At 37.1% G+C, this 24,365-nt stretch overlaps 1 protein-coding gene across 4 annotated transcripts in view; it reads right to left on the reverse strand.

Moving 5' to 3' along the window:
* Positions 1–24,365, reverse strand: part of LOC128701863 (dopamine receptor 2) — a 204,541-nt gene that overhangs the window by 30,004 nt on the left and 150,172 nt on the right. For all 4 annotated transcript variants that reach the window (XR_008408970.2, XR_008408971.2, XM_053795816.2 and 1 more), the window contains one exon: positions 17,895–20,547. Coding sequence is in view for 2 of the 4 variants with exons in the window: in XM_053795816.2 (XP_053651791.2) it covers positions 17,895–19,711 (1,817 nt within the window). In the remaining 2 variants the exon portion in view is untranslated. The remainder of the gene's footprint in view (positions 1–17,894; positions 20,548–24,365) is intronic.

Raw genomic sequence — 24,365 nt, forward strand, 5'->3', positions numbered from 1 at the left:
AGAAACCATACCACGGGCGGGGTTAGAACCTGCGATCAGGGAGTCATGAAACTCCAGACCGATGCTATAGCCACTGTAGCCAGCTAGCCCAGTGGCTAGCTTGTCGGTCTGGAGTTTTATGACTCTCTGATCGCGAGTTTTAACCCAGCCCGTGGTATGGTACGTGAGTGTACATGTGCTGGATGTTATTTTGACATTTAACAGATTAAACGCTGAAGATGGAACACGAAGAGCATTGCTCTGTTCCTGTGACAGCAAAGCGGTATATAAACAAACAATTTTTCTGCCTCTCTGTATGTCTGTCTCTCTCTTTCTCCCTCTCTCTCTCTCTCTCTCTCTCTCTCTCTCTCTCTCTCTCTCTCTCTCTCTCTCTCTCTCTCTCTCTCTCTTTGGTGTTTAACAAACACACACATCTCCCATACTTTAATCATACAAATAATAACCTGACCACACACATTCTGTCAGATAATGAAGTCTTCATACAACTCTTTACCAAAAGTGTATTATAATAATATATAATATAATCAATTACCCCACAAATACATTATAAGAGTCTCTTTTCTCCTCTGTAACTCTTAATAAGCTACTTTGTATACTTGTGCATATTCTTATGAGAAAAATAAGAATTTGCAATACGTAGCATCTCAGTGAAAATATCACGTGTCTTATAATTATTATATATATATATATATATATATATATATATATATATATATATATATATATATATATATATATATATATATATATATATATATATATATATATATATATATATGTATATATATATATATATATATATATTATATATATATATATATATATATATATATATATATATATATATATATATATATATATATATATATATATATATATATATATAAAGCAAAACAACCACTGTGATAGACGAGAAATTCCAAGCGCTTTCGTGACTACTCACATTATCAAGGAACTATGTGGTTGTTTTGCATATTTTGAAATCACCTGTTCACTGTGATCTTATTGCATATATATATATATATATATATATATATATATATATATATATATATATATATATATATATATATATATATATATATATATATATATATATGTTCCTTAGATCAAGAGCATCCATCAAGGCATTCCTTTTGAAAGGTTTTTGAAGTGTTTTCTACATGTAAATAAACATGTCAAGCCCAGAGCTACAAATAGACTGTGGACAAGGGAAAGGCGGTTGACTTTTATTATTATTATTATTATTATTATTATTATTATTATTATTATTATTATTATTATTATTATTATTATTATTATTTAATATTATTATTATTATTATTATTATTATTATCATGGTCATCATCATCATCATTTTTATATTATTATTATTATTATTATTATTATTATTATTATTATTATTGTTATTATTATTTTATTCATGGGGAAACCGCGAAGCCCGTAGGGGTTGGGGTCATGCACAGTCTGGGGAGTGGGAGATAATCAGGTTTGAGCGAAGAATTCGTTGCCTCCAGAGCCCTTGACTAGCATTAAGGCACGTCTATCGAAGGAGGTGCAGGCGTCACCCACTACTTGTACAACCTGACATCTCCACTAACTCATGAACAGTCATGTTACATTGAGGTTGACGAACTTTTTGATCAGCCCGACCTCATATACGGTGTGTCACTGGGATATCAACGGTCTAAGACTTCTTCAGAGCACAGGTCGCGCGTTAGTTCTTGCTTGCCAGATGATTTTCACTGGGTCGCTAAGCCAAGAAGTAAACACTTCTCCAACACTACTGGGACATACTAAAGAAATATAATACTCTTCATAAATCATATTATTGATGGCATACAATACTGACAAATGTACAACACTTGGATATATTCTTTATTGAAAAGTTTCACCTTCGTAGCAGGCTTCTTCAGTAGATCTCAGGCGAATTTGAGAGAGTAGAAGTAATTTTGAGGTAATCAGTCCCTCAGCTTGATAGACAATTTTGATTATGATTAGGTAAGGTTGATAAATTAGTTTCGGTTATAAGTTCAAAGATTTGTATACCATGTTAATTTCAAACATATATCAATGAGTAAGGAGTAGGGAAGATATGATGTGGACATAGAACATACACGGAGGACACTGGACAGGGGCGACACTGAGCTGAGCTGAGGAACGCAGATAAGCCTGAGGGATGTTAAGTTCTTACCACTTCAGTGGTAAACAAATGGAATGAGCTGAATGAAGAGAAAAAGAAGGCTACCCACAATCACAGACTCACGAGTGGTCATGATAGCTCCCATGAAGCCAGGTACCAATAAATGTCTGTCAGTTGTGAAATGAGGAGGAAGTAGTTGAGCATCCTAACACACACACCGTTGATTACATTCCAGATCCAATAACCAATTTGAGGTCAACTTTCCGGAAACTTGTACGGGAATTCCCTCGGGTCAAGCCAGTGCAGGAGTAACCAGCAGGACCTTCAGGCCTTCCTGCACCACTTCTCAAGGACTCCTCAGGGAGGAACAACACTTGAATGCTGAGTTCAAAGGACCCTCGAGGGATAAGCAATAATTTAGGGCTGCCGAGTACCAGATACCTTGAGACGTCTGGGAGAGACGTAATGAAGACGTGCACAGGTTAGACAATCTTCTCGAGATGAACTTGCCTTCCGGGAAGGCAATACTGGGGATAAGAAAAGTTTTTCTTTATAGAAGAAGTCACAGAATTCATGAGTGAAACGTAAGTGAAACTCAAGACTTAGAACACTCAGCAGCCCAACTCTTTTTTCCAACACAAAGAGTGATAAGTGAGGAGAATTTTGAGTTATAAGGTGTTGATAACAAACTGTGTTGCCCTAATGTTAATTTTAAGTTATCCAGTGTTGCTTACAAACCGTGTTTCCCTAAGTGTTGCTCACATACCGTGTTTCTCTAAAGTTTATTTTAATTTGTTTATTTGTAACTTATAACCGTTTTTATAGGCTTATGCACTGTATCTCCACCCAACCTAACATAATTTAATCTGACCCGACACAATCTAAATTTCCTAACCCAGCCTAACATAACCTAATCCTAAACCAACCTATTCTAACATAAAATGAAGAATATATTATAATTAAGTTTGCAAGAGAAGTTCATCAACACAAACACAAACACTCGTAAAGCATCTTCCAACCTTATTTTATATATTTATTCTATGAAAAGTGAACTCCCAGAAAACATCCAATCGCAGATCACTCACTGTTATATAATCCAAGTTGTGAATATACTCTGAGAATTTACTTTAATCCCTGTTTTAGCGATTGTATTGTTCTTGACTTACTGGCTTGTAGGTTACATGAATCTTTAACGACCCTTGTCACTTCGCTTTACCCGCAATAAACCAACCAACCTTAGAATGTATTCTTGAAACCAGTCTACAAAATCTGCCTCAGGAGCCATTATCTGGACCTCTTAATGTCCTCTATCCGGAATCGATGTCAAGGATGATCTTCAAAGTTCACACACTCAGCACAGGAATACAACAGAGAGAGAGAGAGAGAGAGAGAGAGAGAGAGAGAGAGAGACAGAGAGAGAGAGAGAGAGAGAGAGAGAGAGAGAGAGAGAGAGAGAGAGAGAGAGAGAGAGAGAGAGAGAGAGAGATAATGCCTCACAAATACACAATAATTATTAAAATTGTGGCGTTCTTAATGTGTAAAATTCCACTCACCAGAAGACTGAGCTTCGTCAAAAAACGAAAATATAAAGTGCTGACAGGACTCTCAGAATAACATTCTCAATCCAGTGAAAATGAAACCTAACTCAAGGGATCGACTTATCAAAAGTGGGATAGCCAGCACCAGGAAGAGATCAGTCTGCCCAACTCCCAGGTGAGGCTGGGAGAGCAGGAGACTAGGATGGTAGGAGAAGGCAGCTGGTTCTCCTAGGAGCATGGAAGACCTGGAGATGGTGAGGGAGGCATGCAGGAAAGGAGAGGAAGTAACATGAGAGGCAGTCAAGGAGAGATGAGTAGCTGAGAGATACCTGTGAATGGCGTAGAGATTTTTTTTTCCTCGTAGTTCAACCTGGGGCCAGAATTTTCTGCTGATTGTCTATTCAATCAGGTTGTTGCTTTTGGCTGCTCGCTGGCCAAAATATCCATCACAGACTGGCTGATTTGACGCTTGACAGAGGTGTATTTTCCTTCTGAAAATTTCTACACATGCTTCAGCAATCCTTCTGATATCTTCTAGTAATATTTACAATAGTTTTGGACCAGGATGTTGACACAGGGCTCCCGTATTGTTCTAACGGCCCCTCTGTTTTTCACTGGGTCTATTTTACACTTCCTCCCATTTCTCTCACTCCAGTAGGTTGTTATGCTAGTGTGTCGATTTGAGACTAAGCCCCAGGTATCTGCAATGTATTTATTGGATGTATTTCTTTCTGATTTTTTTTTTGCCAGAGCCCTTTTGGTTACTTTGTACATATTATTATTTTCACTAAGCCCGCGGGGATTATTCAGTGCTCAAATTTTCGGAACAAGAGCCCTTCACTAACATCAAGACAGCCAATGTAATGGGCAGAGAGGGATAATAGGGATTAGTATGTCAAAATATAGGTCAAATGAAGTTACATTACCTTTGCTGGAACATTTCCAAACTATCCCATTAATTAAAAACATTTCGATTTACCATGGAGGGTCGGGAGAGAGCCTTCTACTTTTCTATGCTTGATTCATAAATATAGGTAATACATAGTATTACAACTAATTCTTAATATACATAGGAGCAGACAGTTCATCTCAGCTGACAGCCTCAGTGTGGACTTCCAGGTCCTCTAATATCTGTCTTTTCCATGTACTCCCATGTATTATTATCGTAATGAATGAATGTAGAGAAAATGTAATAATGTACGAATATAATAATAATCTGTGAATATATGCCAAGATTTAGTGCTAATTTCTGCATATTACGAATATGTAGAGAGAACAGCTGTGGAATACGTCTTTATATTATTATTATTATTATTATTTATGCTAATTACTATTACTAATTTAAATTTAGCTATATTAAAAATTATTAATAATTGAATCTCACCAACATTATACATATTCCTAATTAATATTACTTTTTATTGAGACATTTATTCTGTGAACGTTTCCCCCCAGTGACTTTTCACCTTCAAGTGTCTCATCATAACGTGGACGAGCACAACAGTTATGTGTAAAATGGTGTGTTCCGTCCTGGCAGTAGTTTGCGTGTGTGTGTGTGTGTGTGTGTGTGTGTGTGTGTGTGCGTGTACTCGCCTAGTTGAGGTTGCGGGGGTCGAGTCCGAGCTCCTGGCCCCGCCTCTTCACTGATCGCTACTAGGTCACTCTCTCTGAACCGTGAGCTTTATCATACTTCTGCTTAAAGCTATGTATGGATCCTGCCTCCACTACAACGCTTCCCAAGCTATTCCACTTACTGACTACTCTGTGGCTGAAGAAATACTTCCTAACATCCCTGTGATTCATCTGTGGCTTCAACTTCCAACTGTGTCCCCTTGTTACTGTGTCCAATCTCTGGAACATCCTGTCTTTGTCCACCTTGTCAATTCCTCTCAGTATTTTGTATGTCGTTATCATGTCCCCCTATCTCTCCTGTCCTCCAGTGTCGTCAGGTTGATTTCCCTTAACCTCTCCTCGTAGGACATACCTCTTAGCTCTGGGACTAGTCTTGTTGCAAACCTTTGCACATTCTCTAGTTTCTTTACGTGCTTGGCTAGGTGTGGGTTCCAAACTGGTGCCGCATACTCCAATATGGGCCTAACGTACACGGTGTACAGGGTCCTGAACGATTCCTTATTAAGATGTCGGAATGCTGTTCTGAGGTTTGCTAGGCGCCTATATGCTGTGCGTGTGTGTGTGTGTGTGTGTGTGTGTGTGTGTGTGTGTGTGTGTGTGTGTGTGTGTGTGTGTGTGTGTGTGTGTGTGTGTGTGTGTGTGTGTGTGTGTGTGTGTGTGTGTGTGTGTGTGTGTGTGAAATCTTAAATTACTCTGAGAGGAATCTGTGGCTCGAAGAAGAAAGCACATTTATCATCACTCGCACCTTGGCTGTTTTACCAGATATGCACAGACACGATGATGCAAGTTCTAACCAGACAGAATCATCCTCTGCTGACTTTTAGAGTGCAGACACTGAACTTCCTAACTCTAAATCTCAAATTTAGCTCACTAGTTTTCCGGTGTCTCCTCGTAGATGCTACATTGCTTACACTCCAACAGCACGTCAAATCTCAAAAATCACTTGTTACTACTCTTTCCGATTTAACACACTTACACATTCTAGCTTGATGATGAGTCCTTCACATCTCAATAGTTCCATCACACTCTCCTTTTTAAAATATTTCATTCTTCAAAGATCCTTCACCCGACATAGCCACTGCTTTATCCACACTCACTTCCTGCATTCTCCTTCCTTAAATTCTGGCCTCTAATATTTCATTTCTTCTATTTACTCCTATCTCTTACTTTGTATCATTAGCAAACAGCAACTGTGACAATTGAAACCAAACCTCTCGCTCTACCACTCTAACTTTCACTTTTTTGTACAACATGGTAACCTAAGTCTCACTCTTATAAAAAAAAATCTTCACAGCATTCAACAATTTGCCATCTTTTTCAGATACAACAAAAGCAACACTATACTATTTCCCCTACCAATTAAATCATATGCTTTATGCAAATATATAAAATATAAATATAATGGAATACCGAGACTTGATCCCATTTCCGTGAACTTGTAATTTTAAGCCCAGCATTCTACCACTGCAACACAGAGGGTCATAAGTTCTTCAATAACAGAGCTAGCAAATGCTTTTCGGTAGTAAGGTTATTGCCTGTCACTGCTATGACTCCAAACACAGTATATCAAAACCATAAAGTGAAACCTAAATGTAAGAATTTAACACCCAACTTTTCAACCTAACATTAAGAGAAAAATAACGCTAATAAACATAACCAGTAGGTGAATAAACCTATAAAAGATTTATTGATTTTCCTGATAATCTTATGACGACCTAGACTCAGGGTGCCAGAGCTGACATTAATTTTAGCTTGCAGATCGGTGAAATTGGAGGCACCATAAAGGTCACCCCAGGTCAGTTAAAGGGCCGTAAGTGGTCGAAGGGCAGCTGGTTAGTGACCCAGTGGCAGCTGGTTAATGACCCCTGCTTTAGAGCAAATACTATGTGGCACAGAAGCTACATACACTACAGTATTTACAACAATTGGGTAGTGGTATACAATTCAATCTGTTTCACGCAGTCACTCCTCCCAACAAACGGTGTGTCCGGGGAGCAGGATAACGATTTAGGAACACAAACATTCTATTACACCAGCCAACATCAAGCGCACACACTCCATCACAACAGACAAACAATGCCTACCCAATAAATATATATATATATATATATATATATATATATATATATATATATATATATATATATATATATATATATATATATATATATATATATATATATATATATATATATATATATATATATATATATATATATAGGATGGGGTCCACCTCTGGTGTAAATTGTGGGACCCATAGCCTCGGAGAAGTGGATAAAAAGGCTTCAAGGAAGAATATTTGGATTTCTTCCTGAAGCCATTTGAATATTCCACTTCCCCTACCATCCCATCTTTTAAACTATTTTTTTTTTACCAATAGGAATATTTTATTACATAATATGGCACAGAAGATTTAAGAGATACATTGTTGATATAAAGGTGGCATATACGGTACATGTTGTTACGTGTGTATCACCGATTATAAGGCGAAAATCTCATCCAGCTCCTCAGAGCTGGGGCGTGTGCCCAAAATGCAGCATGCATTACCCCTTTGAACAGCCGCGCTGAGGCGCTGGAACAGAAAACTAGCTGCCCTGGGATCCCTAGTTACCCTGATGAGTCTTTTTCCCAGCTCCTTAAGGAAATTAGATGCACTCTTTCCCCATGAGCCAAGGGTCTCTGAGCCTATGGGAACAAACATATAATGATGGGCAAGTTCTCCATATTTTCTAGACTTTTGGGACTCCCTAAAGCTGGCAGCTGCCCCTCCTTCCTCCCTGGTGTATTGGAGATAGGTATCAGCCAAAACAAAGCGATTTTGAATCATTAACAGAACTGCGTCTAGGACAGGATTCGATCCTGCGTTTCCATGCCCAGCCCTGGGTGAACTGAACACAGTACGCATCACTCTATCCACTGGACCACCATCCTTAAACACCAGGCGACCAGCAGTACTGAGCGTGTTACCTTTGATGCAAGGACATTCATGGTCAAGGAGCCTCAGAGACTAATTTCAGCCTCATTCTGTTTGGTGTACCAGCCTTCACGAGCAGTCTATATATCAGTGAAATCGCGAAACAAGTGATTTTGAATCATTACTAGAACTGCAGCATGGCCTGGGTTTGATCCTGCGTTCCCATGCCCAGCCCTGGTTGAACACAGTTCACTCAGGGCTGGGCATGACACTGGCTTGAGAAATCAGGGTTGTTCCAATTCTCATTCATTGTTATCACTAATCTTTATCAGTAGTAGCATTGTTTTGGGTTGTCTGTCAAGTGTGAGGTGACGTCAAATTGCGTCACCCTAATCTGCGTTTTACGGTCACAAGCGTCAACCTACATCACCGGTAAGAGAAACAAAGGTTAAAATTCAGTTGGCTGAACAATGCAGAGGTAACCCATACGGATATGCAGTCTTAATAGGTGCTTGTAGCTCAAGTGGTCCTGGTCTCAGCTCACAATCTGAGGGATTGGGGTTCCATCCCCGGCAGGGAAGTGAAGCACCTCGTGGTCGAAACATAGGCTCAATATCTTAATACCCTCATATGTGTCTTTCTTAAAAACGCTAGTCATGTGTCCTTACTCCCTTGCCCCTGTTCACCTAGCAGTAAGTACATACCAGGGCGTTAACTGAGTGGGTCGCATCCTGGGAGAGAGGATTAAGAAACCCAGTGGCAATAAGCCATTCTGATGACATGGTTTCATTTTTTTTTCTTAATTGGTTAGAAAGCCTACAATTAAAGTACATGATACAATAATTGACTTATAATGGAGTAATCGCCTAAGCCAGTGAAAGGCTTCAATCAGAGGACCTGAAGCTTAACGACCCGCCCATGTATTCTCACCTACTATTATTTGCTATCATTTACTATCATGTGAGTAACAACATCGACAACAGCAATTTTCTCTAATGAAGATAATAATAATAATAATAATAATAATAATAATAATAATAATAATAATAATAATAATAATAATAATAATAATAATAATAATAATAATACAGGCCTAACTGACATCAATGACATACTACTATATACAGAAAGCCCCTTGTTATGCAGAGCATTTCGGGCAAATTAGGTTAATTTTGTCCCCAGGATGCGACTCACATCTAGGTGAACATGGACAGCAGATGTCTTAAGCTAACATGTCCTAATATTTCCACCCGTACCGGGGACCGAACCACAGACCTCAGTGTGTGAGCTGCGCTACCACAATTTGTGTCAACATATTCTTTAATATCATTTGCTATCATCTCACTAACACCACCACCATTAGCAATTTTCTCGGCTGATGATAGTACCACAACCATTTGTGTGAATAGTAATTTTTTCTATTATTTATCTTAATATTTCTTTCTTTTTTCCAATCAAAATTTAACTTCATAAAGTAATTTAATCAATAAATCCAATATTTGTAATAAAAATTTTCACTTAAAAATTATGTGTGAAAAATTCAATAAACAGGATCCTCAGTCACTTGAAATTATCTTCTAGCCTGAAGGGACGCTTTCTATATTATGTTATTCTGATTTGAGAGCTTTGGAATTATTTTCTAGATTTAAGAAGCGTTTCTTAGATTATCTTATTACTGTTCAAGGCTTTTAGAATTATCTTGTAGCTGTAAGGGGCATAATTTTTAAATTATTTTATTTCTGCTTGTGTTTTTCTTGGTTTTCTAAATTATTTTAGTCATATTTTCTAGCCTTGAGGAAAGAGAATATATATATATATATATATATATATATATATATATATATATATATATATATATATATATATATATATATATATATATATATATATATATATATATATATATATATAGAGAGAGAGAGAGAGAGAGAGAGAGAGAGAGAGAGAGATACCTGTAAATAGCTGTCAATAAAGCTAGGGATCCTTAACCTTGTCAAACCCTGTGTAAAAAAAAAAAAAAAAAGAGAGAGAGAGAGAGAGAGAGAGAGAGAGAGAGGGAGAGAGAGAGAGGGAGAGAGAGAGAGAGAGAGGGAGAGAGAGGGAGAGAGAGAGAGAGAGAGAGAGAGAGAGAGAGAGAGACGGCATGTTTTCCTGACTACCTTAGTCATGCCTGGGGCACATAAAATTTACTTCTAGCCTTAAGATTAGGCTTTGTTTTAAGTATATTATTCTAGTTTGAAATACTCGGTGTTTTCTAGATTTTCTTATTCTGGTCTGTGGTCCTTAAGTGGCACTTTCTAGATTATCTTATTCTTCTCTGTGGCTCTTTAATTAGCAGCTCGAGGACTTCGTCTCTTCTCTTCGCCTAGCCTCGTTGAGGGAGCAATTCTCGACCGCAATGACCAAGTCTAGTGAGCAAAAGTGCATGCTTAAATGAACTTCTGAAGTAGCAATTCATTACAACTCCTCGTCTCTCCTTTGGAGACACCTTCAATATTGGTTCGTATGTTAGGCCATTTTTTATCCTAAATGGGCAATTGGGAATGGACCGAGTGCGGGGATGCTGCACTCTGGATTATATCTACTTTTCCCACGACGATATGAATGCTGGAATTCTTAGAGATAGCTCATGAATTGGGGATAAATCTTTAATCTGTGTTTCTGTGTTCCATGCCTTGATTATCAGCAGGGACGGACCGAAGCGTTTCACAGAAACATATAAATTATCATAATTTTCAATAAAACTTGCACTCAGAACATGATTTTAGGGAATATTTGAACAAACTCTTAATATTTTACATTCCAGTGAGGAATATTCCTCATAGTTATGTTCTCACGGGAAATATTCCTCCGCCGCACCAACTCTGATCTAAAGACATAATAGCTGAGAAATCTTCTCGTCACTTTCAGTGTCTCCCGGAATACGTAATGGAGCTCTTGTCTTCGTTTTCTCAGAATCGGTGTGAGAAGTTTAGGTCATATGTATATGTATGAGCGTGTGTGTGTGTGTGTGTGTGTGTGTGTGTGTGAGAGAGAGAGAGAGAGAGAGAGAGTCAATGAGTGAATATTTTCCAGTTAGCTGTATAGACCCCAAAGTATTTACAGTTTCCTAATGATTTAAATAATATTCATAATAATAATAATAATTATAATGATAATAACAAAATAATATTAACAGCAACAACAACAACAACAACAATGATAATAATAATAATAATAATAATAATAATAATAATAATAATAATAATAATAATAATAATAATAATAATAATAATAATAATAATAATAACAGTAACTGGAGACATTAAAGGCGTCTACAGTTATCTTGTTTTTATTGTTTTCAGTTACAATTAAAGATTTTTGTTTGATGAAGAAGTTCTGCCATTATTGTTTACACTCGATGACCCTATTCATATTCCTGTCTCTCTCTCTCTCTCTCTCTCTCTCTCTCTCTCTCTCTCTCTCTCTCTCTCTCTCTCTCTCTCTCACAAGTACGCACATACACATTCCTCGGGAGGTGTGAATCGACCCCTGCAACCACATATAGGCGAGTACACACATACACACACACACACACACACACACACACACACACACACACACACACACACACACACACACACACACACACACACACACACACACACACATATTAAGAGTAAAAAAGGTATCTTATTTTACCAAGATATAGTTACATTACATAATACCCAAGAAGTACCATGGTTCTATTATTCTTTTTGAAAAAAAAGTTGAGTGAGTTGGTTAATGGGGTTTTAAAGCCTATCAACTACACCTAGCAAGCAATGAGGTACCTGGGTGTTAGTCGATAGGTGTGGGTCGCATCCTGGGGGACAAGATTGAGGACCACAATGGACAGATAGTCCCTCGATGTTGCACTGATTTTTTTGGGGTTATACTGGGTGGCTAACTCTCCGGGGTTAAAAATCCGAACAAAATCTTATCTTATGTTAAGGCTGCGTGTAAGTTTTTAACTACCACACAAGAATATTTTAATCCCTAAAACTGAGATTAAAATAAACTCTTAGCATATATACACTATAAGAAATACTCCTCTCAGTGTATATACACTATAAGAAATACTCCTCTCAGTGTATATACACTATAAGAAATACTCCTCTCAGTGTATATACACTATAAGAAATACTCCTCTCAGTGTATATACACTATAAGAAATACTCCTCTCAGTGTATATACACTATAAGAAATACTCCTCTCAGTGTATATACACTATAAGAAATACTCCTCTCAGTGTATATACACTATAAGAAATACTCCTCTCAGTATATATACACTATAAGAAATACTCCTCTCAGTATATATACACTATAAGAAATACTCCTCTCAGTATATATACACTATAAGAAATACTCCTCTCAGTATATATACACTATAAGAAATACTCCTCTCAGTATATATACACTATAAGAAATACTCCTCTCAGTATATATACACTATAAGAAATACTCCTCTCAGTATATATACACTATAAGAAATACTCCTCTCAGTGTATATACACTATAAGAAATACTCCTCTCAGTATATATACACTATAAGAAATACTCCTCTCAGTGTATATACACTATAAGAAATACTCCTCTCAGTATATATACACTATAAGAAATACTCCTCTCAGTATATATACACTATAAGAAATACTCCTCTCAGTGTATATACACTATAAGAAATACTCCTCTCAGTATATATACACTATAAGAAATACTCCTCTCAGTGTATATACACTATAAGAAATACTCCTCTCAGTGTATATACACTATAAGAAATACTCCTCTCAGCATATATACACTATAAGAAATACTTCTCTCAGTGTATATACACTATAAGAAATACTCCTCTCAGTGTATATACACTATAAGAAATACTCCTCTCAGTGTATATACACTATAAGAAATACTCCTCTCAGTGTATATACACTATAAGAAATACTCCTCTCAGTATATATACACTATAAGAAATACTCCTCTCAGTATATATACACTATAAGAAATACTCCTCTCAGTATATATACACTATAAGAAATACTCCTCTCAGTGTATATACACTATAAGAAATACTCCTCTCAGTATATATACACTATAAGAAATACTCCTCTCAGTGTATATACACTATAAGAAATACTCCTCTCAGTGTATATACATTATAAGAAATACTCCTCTCAGTGTATATACACTATAAGAAATACTCCTCTCAGTGTATATACACTATGAGAAATATTCCTCTCAGTCTATATACACTATGAGAAATATTCCTCTCAGTCTATATACACTATAAGAAATACTCCTCTCAGTGTATATACACTATAAGAAATACTTCTCTCAGTGTATATATCCTGTGAGAAAATGTGAAATCACTGTCATTTATGGGATTTATATGTGTAAATTAGGAATTACAGGAATAAATTATAAATAAATAAGATTTAATTTAAGGAAGCAGAAAATATTGTAATGTATTAACATTTTCTAAAAATAATTTTTCTAGCATAAGGAAACATAAGAAAGGAGGAACACTGCAGCAGGCCTACTGGCCCATACTTGGCAGGTTCTTCTCAAACCCAAACCCACTAAAAAATGTTCGCCCAACCCATCATCAGTGTTGCCCAGCTTTAATGACCCTATTAACTCGAATGCAAGTTTTAGGAATGATAGAAATTATAGATAGAGAAGTTAAAAATATAAATTTTAGGAATTATATCAAAAATTACAGGAGAATATTGCATGAAAAAACTAATATTCCTATATTAACTTTGTACGAATAAACTGGAGGATTTTTTAATTAATTTATCAGAAATAATATCACATAAAATGTAGAAAAAGGTCTTAGTAAAGAGAAGCGTTAGAAGCAGAATAAGACTCAACAGTTTTAGGAAAGACAAAGACGTAAAGTGAGTGCTTGGAGTGAGTACTTAAAGTGAGTACTTAAAGCTGACGAGCCTCTGCAAGATATGTATATATATATATATATATATATATATATATATATATATATATATATATATATATATATATATATATATATATATATATATATATATATTATATATATATATATATATATATATATATATATATATATATATATATATATATATATATATATATATATATATATATATATATATATATATATATATATATATATATATATATATATATATATATATATATATATATATATATATATATATATATATATATATATATATATATATATATATATATATATATATATATATATATATATATATATATATATATATATATATATACATATATATATATGTGTGTGTGTGTACATACTTACGTGCCTAGGGAGAGAATATCAAAATGCGTTAGTTATAAAAATATACATGAAAACTCGAGTTCTTTCATATGCTTACACACACACATAGCTTCCTCTTACACACACACATAGCTTCCTCTTACACACACACACAGCTTCCTCTTACACACACACATAGCTTCCTCTTTCAATATGTGTCAAAGCACACGGAAACGTTCAAGCTTTCCTGTTTATTTTTTCACTGTTTTTTTTTTATATTTGCAGTTCACGCGTTTTATTGTGATTTGTTTTAGAGAGAATATATTTTGACTGTATTATGTTGATATGCATGTAATAACAGTAAAGAAGGTTTTATTAAAAAATGTCTTTCCTTTACTATTATTGTCAGTACGTCATTCATCAGTATCCTGAAGATGGTAATTCTTAAAGAAATATTATACAATGGTAATTACCTTGACTCACGAAATCATAATGACATGATTGCAAACAAACCATACCACGGATGGGGATAGAACCCGCGATCAGAGAGTCTCGAAACTCCAGACCGTCGCTAGCTGGTCCAGTGGCTAACGCGACTGTCTGGAGTTTTGAGACTCTCTGATCGCGGGTTCTATCCCCGCCCGTGGTATGGTTTGTAATTACCTTGATATGACAAAAATTTACTCATCAGCATCACTGCAAGTATCCACTAGCTAAGTTTTAAATACTTTTTAGGGAAACTTTAATTATTTTCATAATACTGATTTTGCAAACTCATTTTCCTGGTCGTAAACTCATCGCTGATGTCAGCAGGTTGACGTTATATTAAGTGTTGTTTTAAAGTAATTATAAGGGGATTCCGTCTTCTAAGACGAGTAATTCTCAGAGTCAGTTGGTGCATGGAGTCACAGAAGCGAGCTGACAGGGGAAAACGTGATAACGACATACAAAATACTGCGAGGAATTGACAAGGTGGACAAAGACAGGATGTTCCAGAGATGAGACACAGAAACAAGGGGTCACAATTGGAAGCTGATGACTCCTATGAGTCAAAGGGATGTTAGGAAGTATTTCTTTAGTCATAGAGTTGTCAGGAAGTGGAATAGCCTAGAAAGTGACGTAGTGGAGGCAGGAATCATACATAGTTTTAAGACGAGGTTTGATGAAGCTCATGGAGCAGGGAGAGAGAGGACCTAGTAGCAACAAGTGAATAGGCGGGGCCAGGTGCTATGATTCGACCCCTGCAACCACAAATAGATGAGTACAGTCCTCGAACTTGCACAGTAAGGTAGGTAAAGGGAAAGCCAGCTAACAGTATTTATATACACTGATGAGTATATCACTCCTGATGAGTATATTCCTAGTGTTCATGCATACTTACCAGGGAGTTTATCTCAGCATGTGTACATTTAGAGTTTGTTTTATTCCCTGTGGTAGGGAATAAAGTATCCTTGACTAATGGTGTACAAAGTGACATGCAGCTTTAATGACATCTCGCGTAGTCGACAGTCTGTAATCCAACTAGGTAAATGCCAAAGAGACTTCAAACAGTCTTGTAATAACATTTCGTTCAAAGTGAGTTTGAAAGAGTTTACGCTTTTCAAGTGTATTCGTCATCCCTAATATGTAAGATAGAAGAGACCAGCGATGAGCTTTCCACAAACTCACAGTGTCTTTCAGTGTATATATGCCGACTGAACCTTAACACCCACTTTAAGCATTATAATATTCTTGACTGCTGGTATAGGAGAAATGCAGCCTTAACAACCTTCGTGTAATCTTATTGATCACCCAACCTGAGAAGCTAAATAAGAGATAGTATAAAATATCGACAAATGTAATATAAAACACATGCGCAGTGTTAGGTTATTTCTAGGATAATAACACTGCACTTGTATCTTAAATCACAGCTCGAGTCACTACAAGAAAATCTGCCAGTGGAAATTCGTCACTGCATTTTTCCTGCAAGACTTTAAGTTGGAGTCTACTACACGCCTCAGAACACCGCCAACTTTACTTGCGACTGCAGACCTTGACGTATTTGATCAAGCATAAAGTGTGTCGCTCTGTATTTGACTGCCATTTAAACTTTCCTAGCGCCATATGATAGTTGTATCGTCCTCACTACGACTCGTTACTCCGTAATTACAATGTACTCGTTGAGTTGTATTTATAGTGGCTGTGAATAAGACACATGTACATCACTTGGGTACCTTTTTGAAGATGCTCCTCCTTACACATAGTTAAAGTAACTAATGTGGTTCATCACTAGACAACTTTTCCCTCGTTAAGTAAATATTTTTCGTCATGAAAAGACTTGAAAAACTTGTTTCTGCTATAAGCATTACACTAATTGCTTCCCTATTTTTTATTAAGAAGACGTTTCGCACACTGTCCTGCTTACTATCTTTCTTTTGTACCTATTGTTGGTTGAACTCCAGCAGCCACTTGTTTACTCATTCCTGCAGAATGATCATTTGGGTTTTAAGATTCTATCGTTTCTTATTCTTGTCATTCTCAGTAGTGTTGTGTCATTGTCGAACCACGAGATGTAGTGCTGATTATTATGCTAGGTCGTCTGCATGCATTTAAAAGAGCATGTGTGGTAAGATTCTTTCTGGTGAGGAAGGTAATTAAGATTTAAAGCCTGTCTACTACACAATGGTTATTAAGGCTTAATGTTACTTGTTTACAACCAAAACAGAATACTTTAATTACACCAACTCTCAGTGTGTATTCCTGGAGTATACCTGGAGAGAGTTCCGGGGTTCAACACCCTCGCAGCCGGTCTGTGACCAGGCCTCATGGTTGACCAGGGCCTGATCAACCGGTAATCCCTTTATGTATGCTGGGAGGCAGTTGAACAGTGGTGGGCCCCTGACACTGAGGGATGGTGTATAATATATATTCTGTGGCTTCCTTTGGGAACACTTACTGTTAATTTGACCAGATATGACTGTTTTAAATTTAGAAAAGTGTTCATGATTTTGAGTTAGAAAACCAGCACTGTGTCCTAGAATGAGTGAATCTAAAAATTAATTTAAATATAGTTATGGAATATATTGTTTAAAAATGAAGAAGTCTGAAGAGGAGCAATTATACATTGTTAATGATTAATTATTTTCTATATATTATTTAGTAGAACACAGGGGAACATGAAGACGACGATCAATACACAAATAACCCACACATAGGAGAAAGAAGATTATGATGATGTTTCGGTCCGGCTTGGACCATCAACAAAATCAACAAATCATACTATCAGAGAGACAAATTGTTTGAATAAAGAAGACCAGGATCAAGGGGATACAAGTGGAAGGTGAAGACACAGATCAGCCACAGTGTACAAAAACAGCAGCGGTGTACTCACCTTCTGAAGTCTTTCGCCCAACAGGCGTAGATAACTGGGTTCATTGCTGAGTTAATCCAGCCAAGCCAAGTGACGACTCCGTCAACCAGCGCTGGCTCCCGTATACATCTCTCACCACAGAGCCCCGACAGCAGGTTGGTGACGAAGAATGGAAGCCAACACACTATAAATACACCCATCACTATTCCAAGGGTCTTGGCTGCTTTCTTCTCCTTGGCAAATTTACAAAGTTTACGCGAAATAGAAAAGTTTTTCAAGTTTCGAGAAACCACTTTAGTGGAGCTTTCTGGAGACGTACTGTCGTGCATCGGTCCCAAAGGACAAGACTCACCGTCTTCAAGGGACGGAACTATACCGTGAGGGTCATTGATGCCACCGTTTTCCTGTGTACAACTGTAAGTTTTGCCCGCAGGGTAATGCGCTCTGTGGACACCATTACTACTGGTGCTGCCGCTTGTCCCGCCTCCACCACGATGGATGCGAAGAGTTAGCTCCATTTCTCCGTCTCCCATGACCGAAACTAGCTTCTGACCAAGCTTAAGTGAGCGAGTTTGTTCTGTGGCAGCACGGTAGATGCGGAAGTACGTGAATACCATAACTAGTAAAGGCCCATAAAAACTAATAGTAGACGAGAAGACTAAATAGGAAAGATCCTCCGTGAAGGGGCAGGCTCCGGCAGGGTGAGGCTCTGACACGGCTCTCCACCAGGCGATGGCAGGGAAGGAGATAAGGGCTGAGCACACCCACACTAAGGCAATGAGCATGCAAGCACGTCTAGGTGACATGCGGCTGGGATAGCTAAAAGGGTCTGTGATGGCCCAGTATCTGTCGAGTGATATGACGCATAGGTTAAGTATGGATGCTGTTGAAGCAAGAACATCGAAGCTACGCCATACATCACAAAAGTCAGTACCAAATGGCCAGTAGTCAAAGGAATCGTATAGAGCACTAAAGGGCATTACAAGAGCGCCAACTAGGCAGTCTGCTACGGCTAAAGACATGATAAAGTAGTTGGTTACTGTATGAAGATATCGCTCCCGGGCCACAGCCACTATCACTAACCCGTTCCCGAAAATGGTGGAAACGGCGAAGAAGAGAAGTAGAAGGCATAGCGCTAGGCTCTCAGGAGTGACAATTAACGGCGATGTGTCCACTACACACCCTGATCCATCTAAGGAAAGGTTTTTACATGTGAGAGACACATTTAAGTTAATAGGTGGACCATCATTGTCCAAGTTCCAAGTTGTTTCGTTGATCCAGTCAGTAGCACTAGTTCTAGGGTCCAGTAGCAGTGGTCCAGTTGTACCTGCTGTCTTGAACCACCACTGGGACTCACTGCTTCCTGACGTGTTAATAACAAAACTGATTCCAAATTTACTATCTTTAGTATCGCTTCTTTCTCTGCTTGATCCTAAGTAGTGATGTATCTCATTGTTTTCTGCGAGCCCTGCTGTATTGTGCTCCTTCTCAGAGCTCGCTGCCTCTCCTACATTTCGCACGTCAAGAAGCGTCTTCAGCCAATTCCCTTTCCCTGCTGCCTCCGGAGTCAACACCTCCGTCCTTCCTGTAAGTGTATGCTCACTAAGAGGCTGTCCGTTTCTCCAGGGAGACAGAGGAGGATGGACAGAGGCACTTGCAGCCTGCAACCAGCCTTCCTCTGTCACGTCCTGAGGAGCCGAGCCGTCAAGAATGAACGGAGTATCATCCAGGTTCACGGCCTGACCGTCTTGAGAGAAGTCTGACACTCTCAGTCCGAATAGACTGTGCACGTGTTTTTCCCAGTTGGCAGAGCGATTAGCATTAATAGTAGGAATCATTTTAAGAGCTGTCAGATGGCAGGTGAGGGGTGTAGTGATGGTAAAGACCTTCAGTGAGAGCTGTTTTGCATTAAGCAGGGACACTCATCTGAAACAAGTTTTTGAGATATGATGACCTGGTCAGTAGTGGCTTTGGTAGTATGTCGGAACTGTGTGGTGCTGTAGACGATGGTGTTTATTAACACAGATGTGAATATAGTAGACTTTAGCCCAATAGCGGAGGCGCGGCAAGTAGCAGCCGCTGGTGGGAAGTGCTGAAGATGCTGCTGTCTGCTAGCAGGTGTTATGTCACTGGTGAGTAACAACAGACTGTACACCAGCAGAGGTGAAGCACGAGTGACCTACACTTCAAGTTGACTCCTGATAACGTTCAGTTGCCAAACGCCTGCGTAGTACAGTTGCAATGATTATCAAATTTAGGCTTACATAAACAATACCTGGAGCCAAATATATTGTCAATGAACTAATAAGAAAAGAACGATTTTTTTAAGAGATCGGATATCACCCAAAACATTATTTTTCACCTTGGATATGAGCTGTTACACTGCTTATCTTTTTCTTTCTTTTTTCATCATGGTGCTCCAGAAAAGAATTTATCACTCGCAAAAATATTTCCACTGATTAATTTTCCTTGGAGCAACCGAGTGTTTACTCCCTTCGGAAATACACTAGCGGTTTCTGATGTGCCACTTGGTACAGCATAGCCGCAAGTAACGAGTCTTGTTGACCGGCCGCGGGGAGCCTTTGACGGTATTTTTCATTGCGATTCCTTTTGGGGTTTTTCTTGCAAGATATTATTTTCCCTCAGGACACGGTGGCTTGCTTCTCTTTCCTTCCTGGAATGAAAGGAAAAAAAAAGTGTTAAAAAGCGGCAAGTAATGTTTGTAAAACAAAATTAATGCATAAGAAATTTCACTAAAATACTGCATCTCTGCAAGGTAGGTCTTTCAAGGGAGGTGTAAATATACAAGTATGGATGGTAAATCCAGTTCCAATATCATAAAAAAAATTTATTTTAGAGAGATTACAAGGATTAAAGTTGAACAGTAGTATGACAGCCGTGTACACATTGATGATAACAGCATATAAACAAAGATATAAATAATAATCTGTAAAAAAAATGTTAAATCAAGGTAAAACTCGTAATGCTGACTTTAGATTAGGCAAAATTTGAATCATTAAGCATATTAAATTAAACGTTTATTTGGAAATTGTTGAAGATGAGCAGATAAAAAACTACCGAACCTATGTCATGGAAGCGACTAACTGGCCAAATAAAAAGCTACAGACATAAATAAAAATGGTTTTTGTATATAAATAGAGCATAGCTAACACAAGTGAGTGGGCTCACTGCAGCGTTCCTGTATTGTTATCTCACAAGTTTGTGAAAATCGAGCAGACACGCTGGAGTGCGAGATGAGATTTTTAAATTCAGGAAATTGTTGAGGTAACATAACAATAGCTGCCGAGGAGAGTTTGAAAGACTATTAATCGTTTAAACAAAATAAAAGCAATATTGATGATGGGATTGTATTAGACGCTCACCCCGGGTCGTCATGTGACTAAGACCAGCGCCAGGAAACTACTTCTGTTTCCTGATGTAAGGTTTCTCAGGAAACACAAGTTTCCTGAGAAACCTTACGTCAGTGTTTACCTTCTCGCGTGAAAGGTCACATTAGGAAAGACTTTATTACTGACTGTAGCCTTTTTTTCTTTCTTGCAGAAAGGTCATATTAGGAAATACCTTCATTAGTGATTCTTCAGTGTAAATTAAAAAAACAATAGTGAAAGTAGACTTTCGTTTTTCTTTAGGAAAAAATTATTCAGTAATTTCAGAATCATTATATCAATACACACACACACACACACACACACACACACACACACACACACACACACACACACACACACACACACACACACATATATACATATATATATATATATATATATATATATATATATATATATATATATATATATAAATATATACATATATATATATATATATATATATATATATATATATATATATATATATATATATATATATATATATATATATATATATATATATATATATATATATATATTTTTTTTTTTCAACAAGTTGGCCGTCTCCCACCGGGGCAGGGTGACCCAAAAAAGAAAGAAAATCCCCAAAAAGAAAATACTTTCATCATCATTCAACACTTTCACCACACTCGCACATTATCACTGTTTTTGCAGAGGTGCTCAGAATGCAACAGTCTAGAAGCATACACATATAAAGATACACAACATATCCCTCCAAACTGCCAATATCCCAAAACCCTCCTTTAAAGTGCAGGCATTGTACTTCCCATTTCCAGGACTCAAGTCCGACTATATGAAAATAACCGGTTTCCCTGAATCCCTTCACTAAATATTACCCTGCTCACACTCCAACAGATCGTCAGGTCCCAAGTACCATTCGTCTCCATTCACTCCTATCTAACACGCTCACGCACGCTTGCTGGAAGTCCAAGCCCCTTGCCCACAAAACCTCCTTTACCCCCTCTCTCCAACCCTTTCGAGGACGACCCCTACCCCGCCTTCCTTCCCCTATAGATTTAAATGCTTTCCATGTCATTCTACTTTGATCCATTCTCTCTAAATGACCAAACCACCTCAACAACCCCTCTTCTGCCCTCTGACTAATGCTTTTATTAACTCCACACCTTCTCCTAATTTCCACACTCCGAATTTTCTGCATAATATTTACACCACACATTGCCCTTAAATATATATATATATATATATATATATATATATATATATATATATATATATATATATATATATATAAATATATATATGTATATATATATATATATATATATATATATATATATATATATATATATATATATATATATATATATATATATATATATATATATATATATATATATATGCAATAAGATCACAGTAAACAGGTGATTTCAGAATATGCAAAACAACCACTCTGAAAGAATAGAGAAATTCCAAGCGCTTTCGTGACTACTCACATTATCAAGGAACTATGTATATTTATACATATATATATATATATATATATATATATATATATATATATATATATATATATGTATATATATATATATATATATATATATATATATATATATATATATATATATATATATATATATATATATATATATATATATATATATATATATATATATATATATATATATAGTCTTTAAATAAAACATACTTGAAATATAGGGGGTGGCAGGAGAAAATTCTCAAACAGCTTCAGGGAGAATTTTCCCTGAAGCAAGTTTATTCTTTTCTCTGAGGATGAGGGTTCCCATGACAGTTCTAGAGGTGGTACCTCCCTATTTATATATATATATATATATATATATATATATATATATATATATATATATATATATATATATATATATATATATATATATATATATATATATATATATATATATATATATAGTATATATAATAGAAAAGATGGTTTGAGTGTATCTGATTAAACCAGTTGCTCTTCTTCAAATGCCAGGCGATATGATCTAACATAATTTTACTGCCTAAGTGACACACCATCCAGGATGTTCATCTCATTAGTGTGAGAATGAGTCTTATGCACAAGGGATGGAGGGGAGGTTGTTACGATAAGTGGTAGTTGGGGGCGTAGTGATTTATTGCATTTGTTTGAGAATGATTCTTACGTTGAAGGGCTGGAAGGTCAATTGTTGCAGGGTGTGGTAGTTGAAGAGAGGTTTGCGATACTAGCCTGATAACGATTCTTATGTGCAGGGTTCAAAAGGGCTATTATTGCCGAGCGTGCTAGTTGAGTAGGGTGGGCAGGTGTGGGAGATAAACTACACTTTTGACCAGTGATACCCCGACAAGGGCCGGATTTATTCCTTCATATTACTTGATGCTGAGTTAACCCTTAGGGACGTCCCCCACTTAACAATAGTGCCAGAGGGATTTTTTTATATAAAATTGGATAAATCGGCTACGTACTGTTACCCTATTATGTACTGTTACCCTATTATGTACTGTTACCCTGTTATGTACTGTTACCCTATTATGGCCTAATTTTAAAGAGAAGGGTAAGCCAGCGGAAGGCCTCGGTCATATGACCAAAAGCTTTAGCGGCGGGTCATCATCTGAGTAAGACCCTCGTCAAGAAACACTTGTCCTGTTTCCTGACAAACGTTACCTAACCTAACCTAACCCTATTATGCGCTGTTACCCTATTGTGTGCGGTTTCCCTGTTATGTGCTGTTATCCTATTCTGTGCTGATACCCTGTTCTATATGACTATGGGAGTAAAACTCAGCCATTTATCCTCGTAATATTCCATACTGTGGGTAGTAGAGGTGGAGAGGTTTGAGGTTTGGACGAGTGATCTGGAGGGGTAAGGAATTTGGTTTTTTTATTTATTTATTATCACACTGGCCGATTCCCACCAAGGCAGGGTGGCCCGAAAAAGAAAAACTTTCACCATCATTCACTCCATCACTGTCTTGCCAGAAGGGTGCTTTACACTACAGTTTTTAAACTGCAACATTAACACCCTTCCTTCAGAGTGCAGGCACTGTACTTCCCATCTCCAGGACTCAAGTCCGGCCTGCCGGTTTCCCTGAACCCCTTCATA

This window comes from Cherax quadricarinatus, chromosome 69 (assembly GCF_038502225.1).
Source record: "Cherax quadricarinatus isolate ZL_2023a chromosome 69, ASM3850222v1, whole genome shotgun sequence".
NCBI lineage: Eukaryota > Metazoa > Arthropoda > Malacostraca > Decapoda > Parastacidae > Cherax > Cherax quadricarinatus.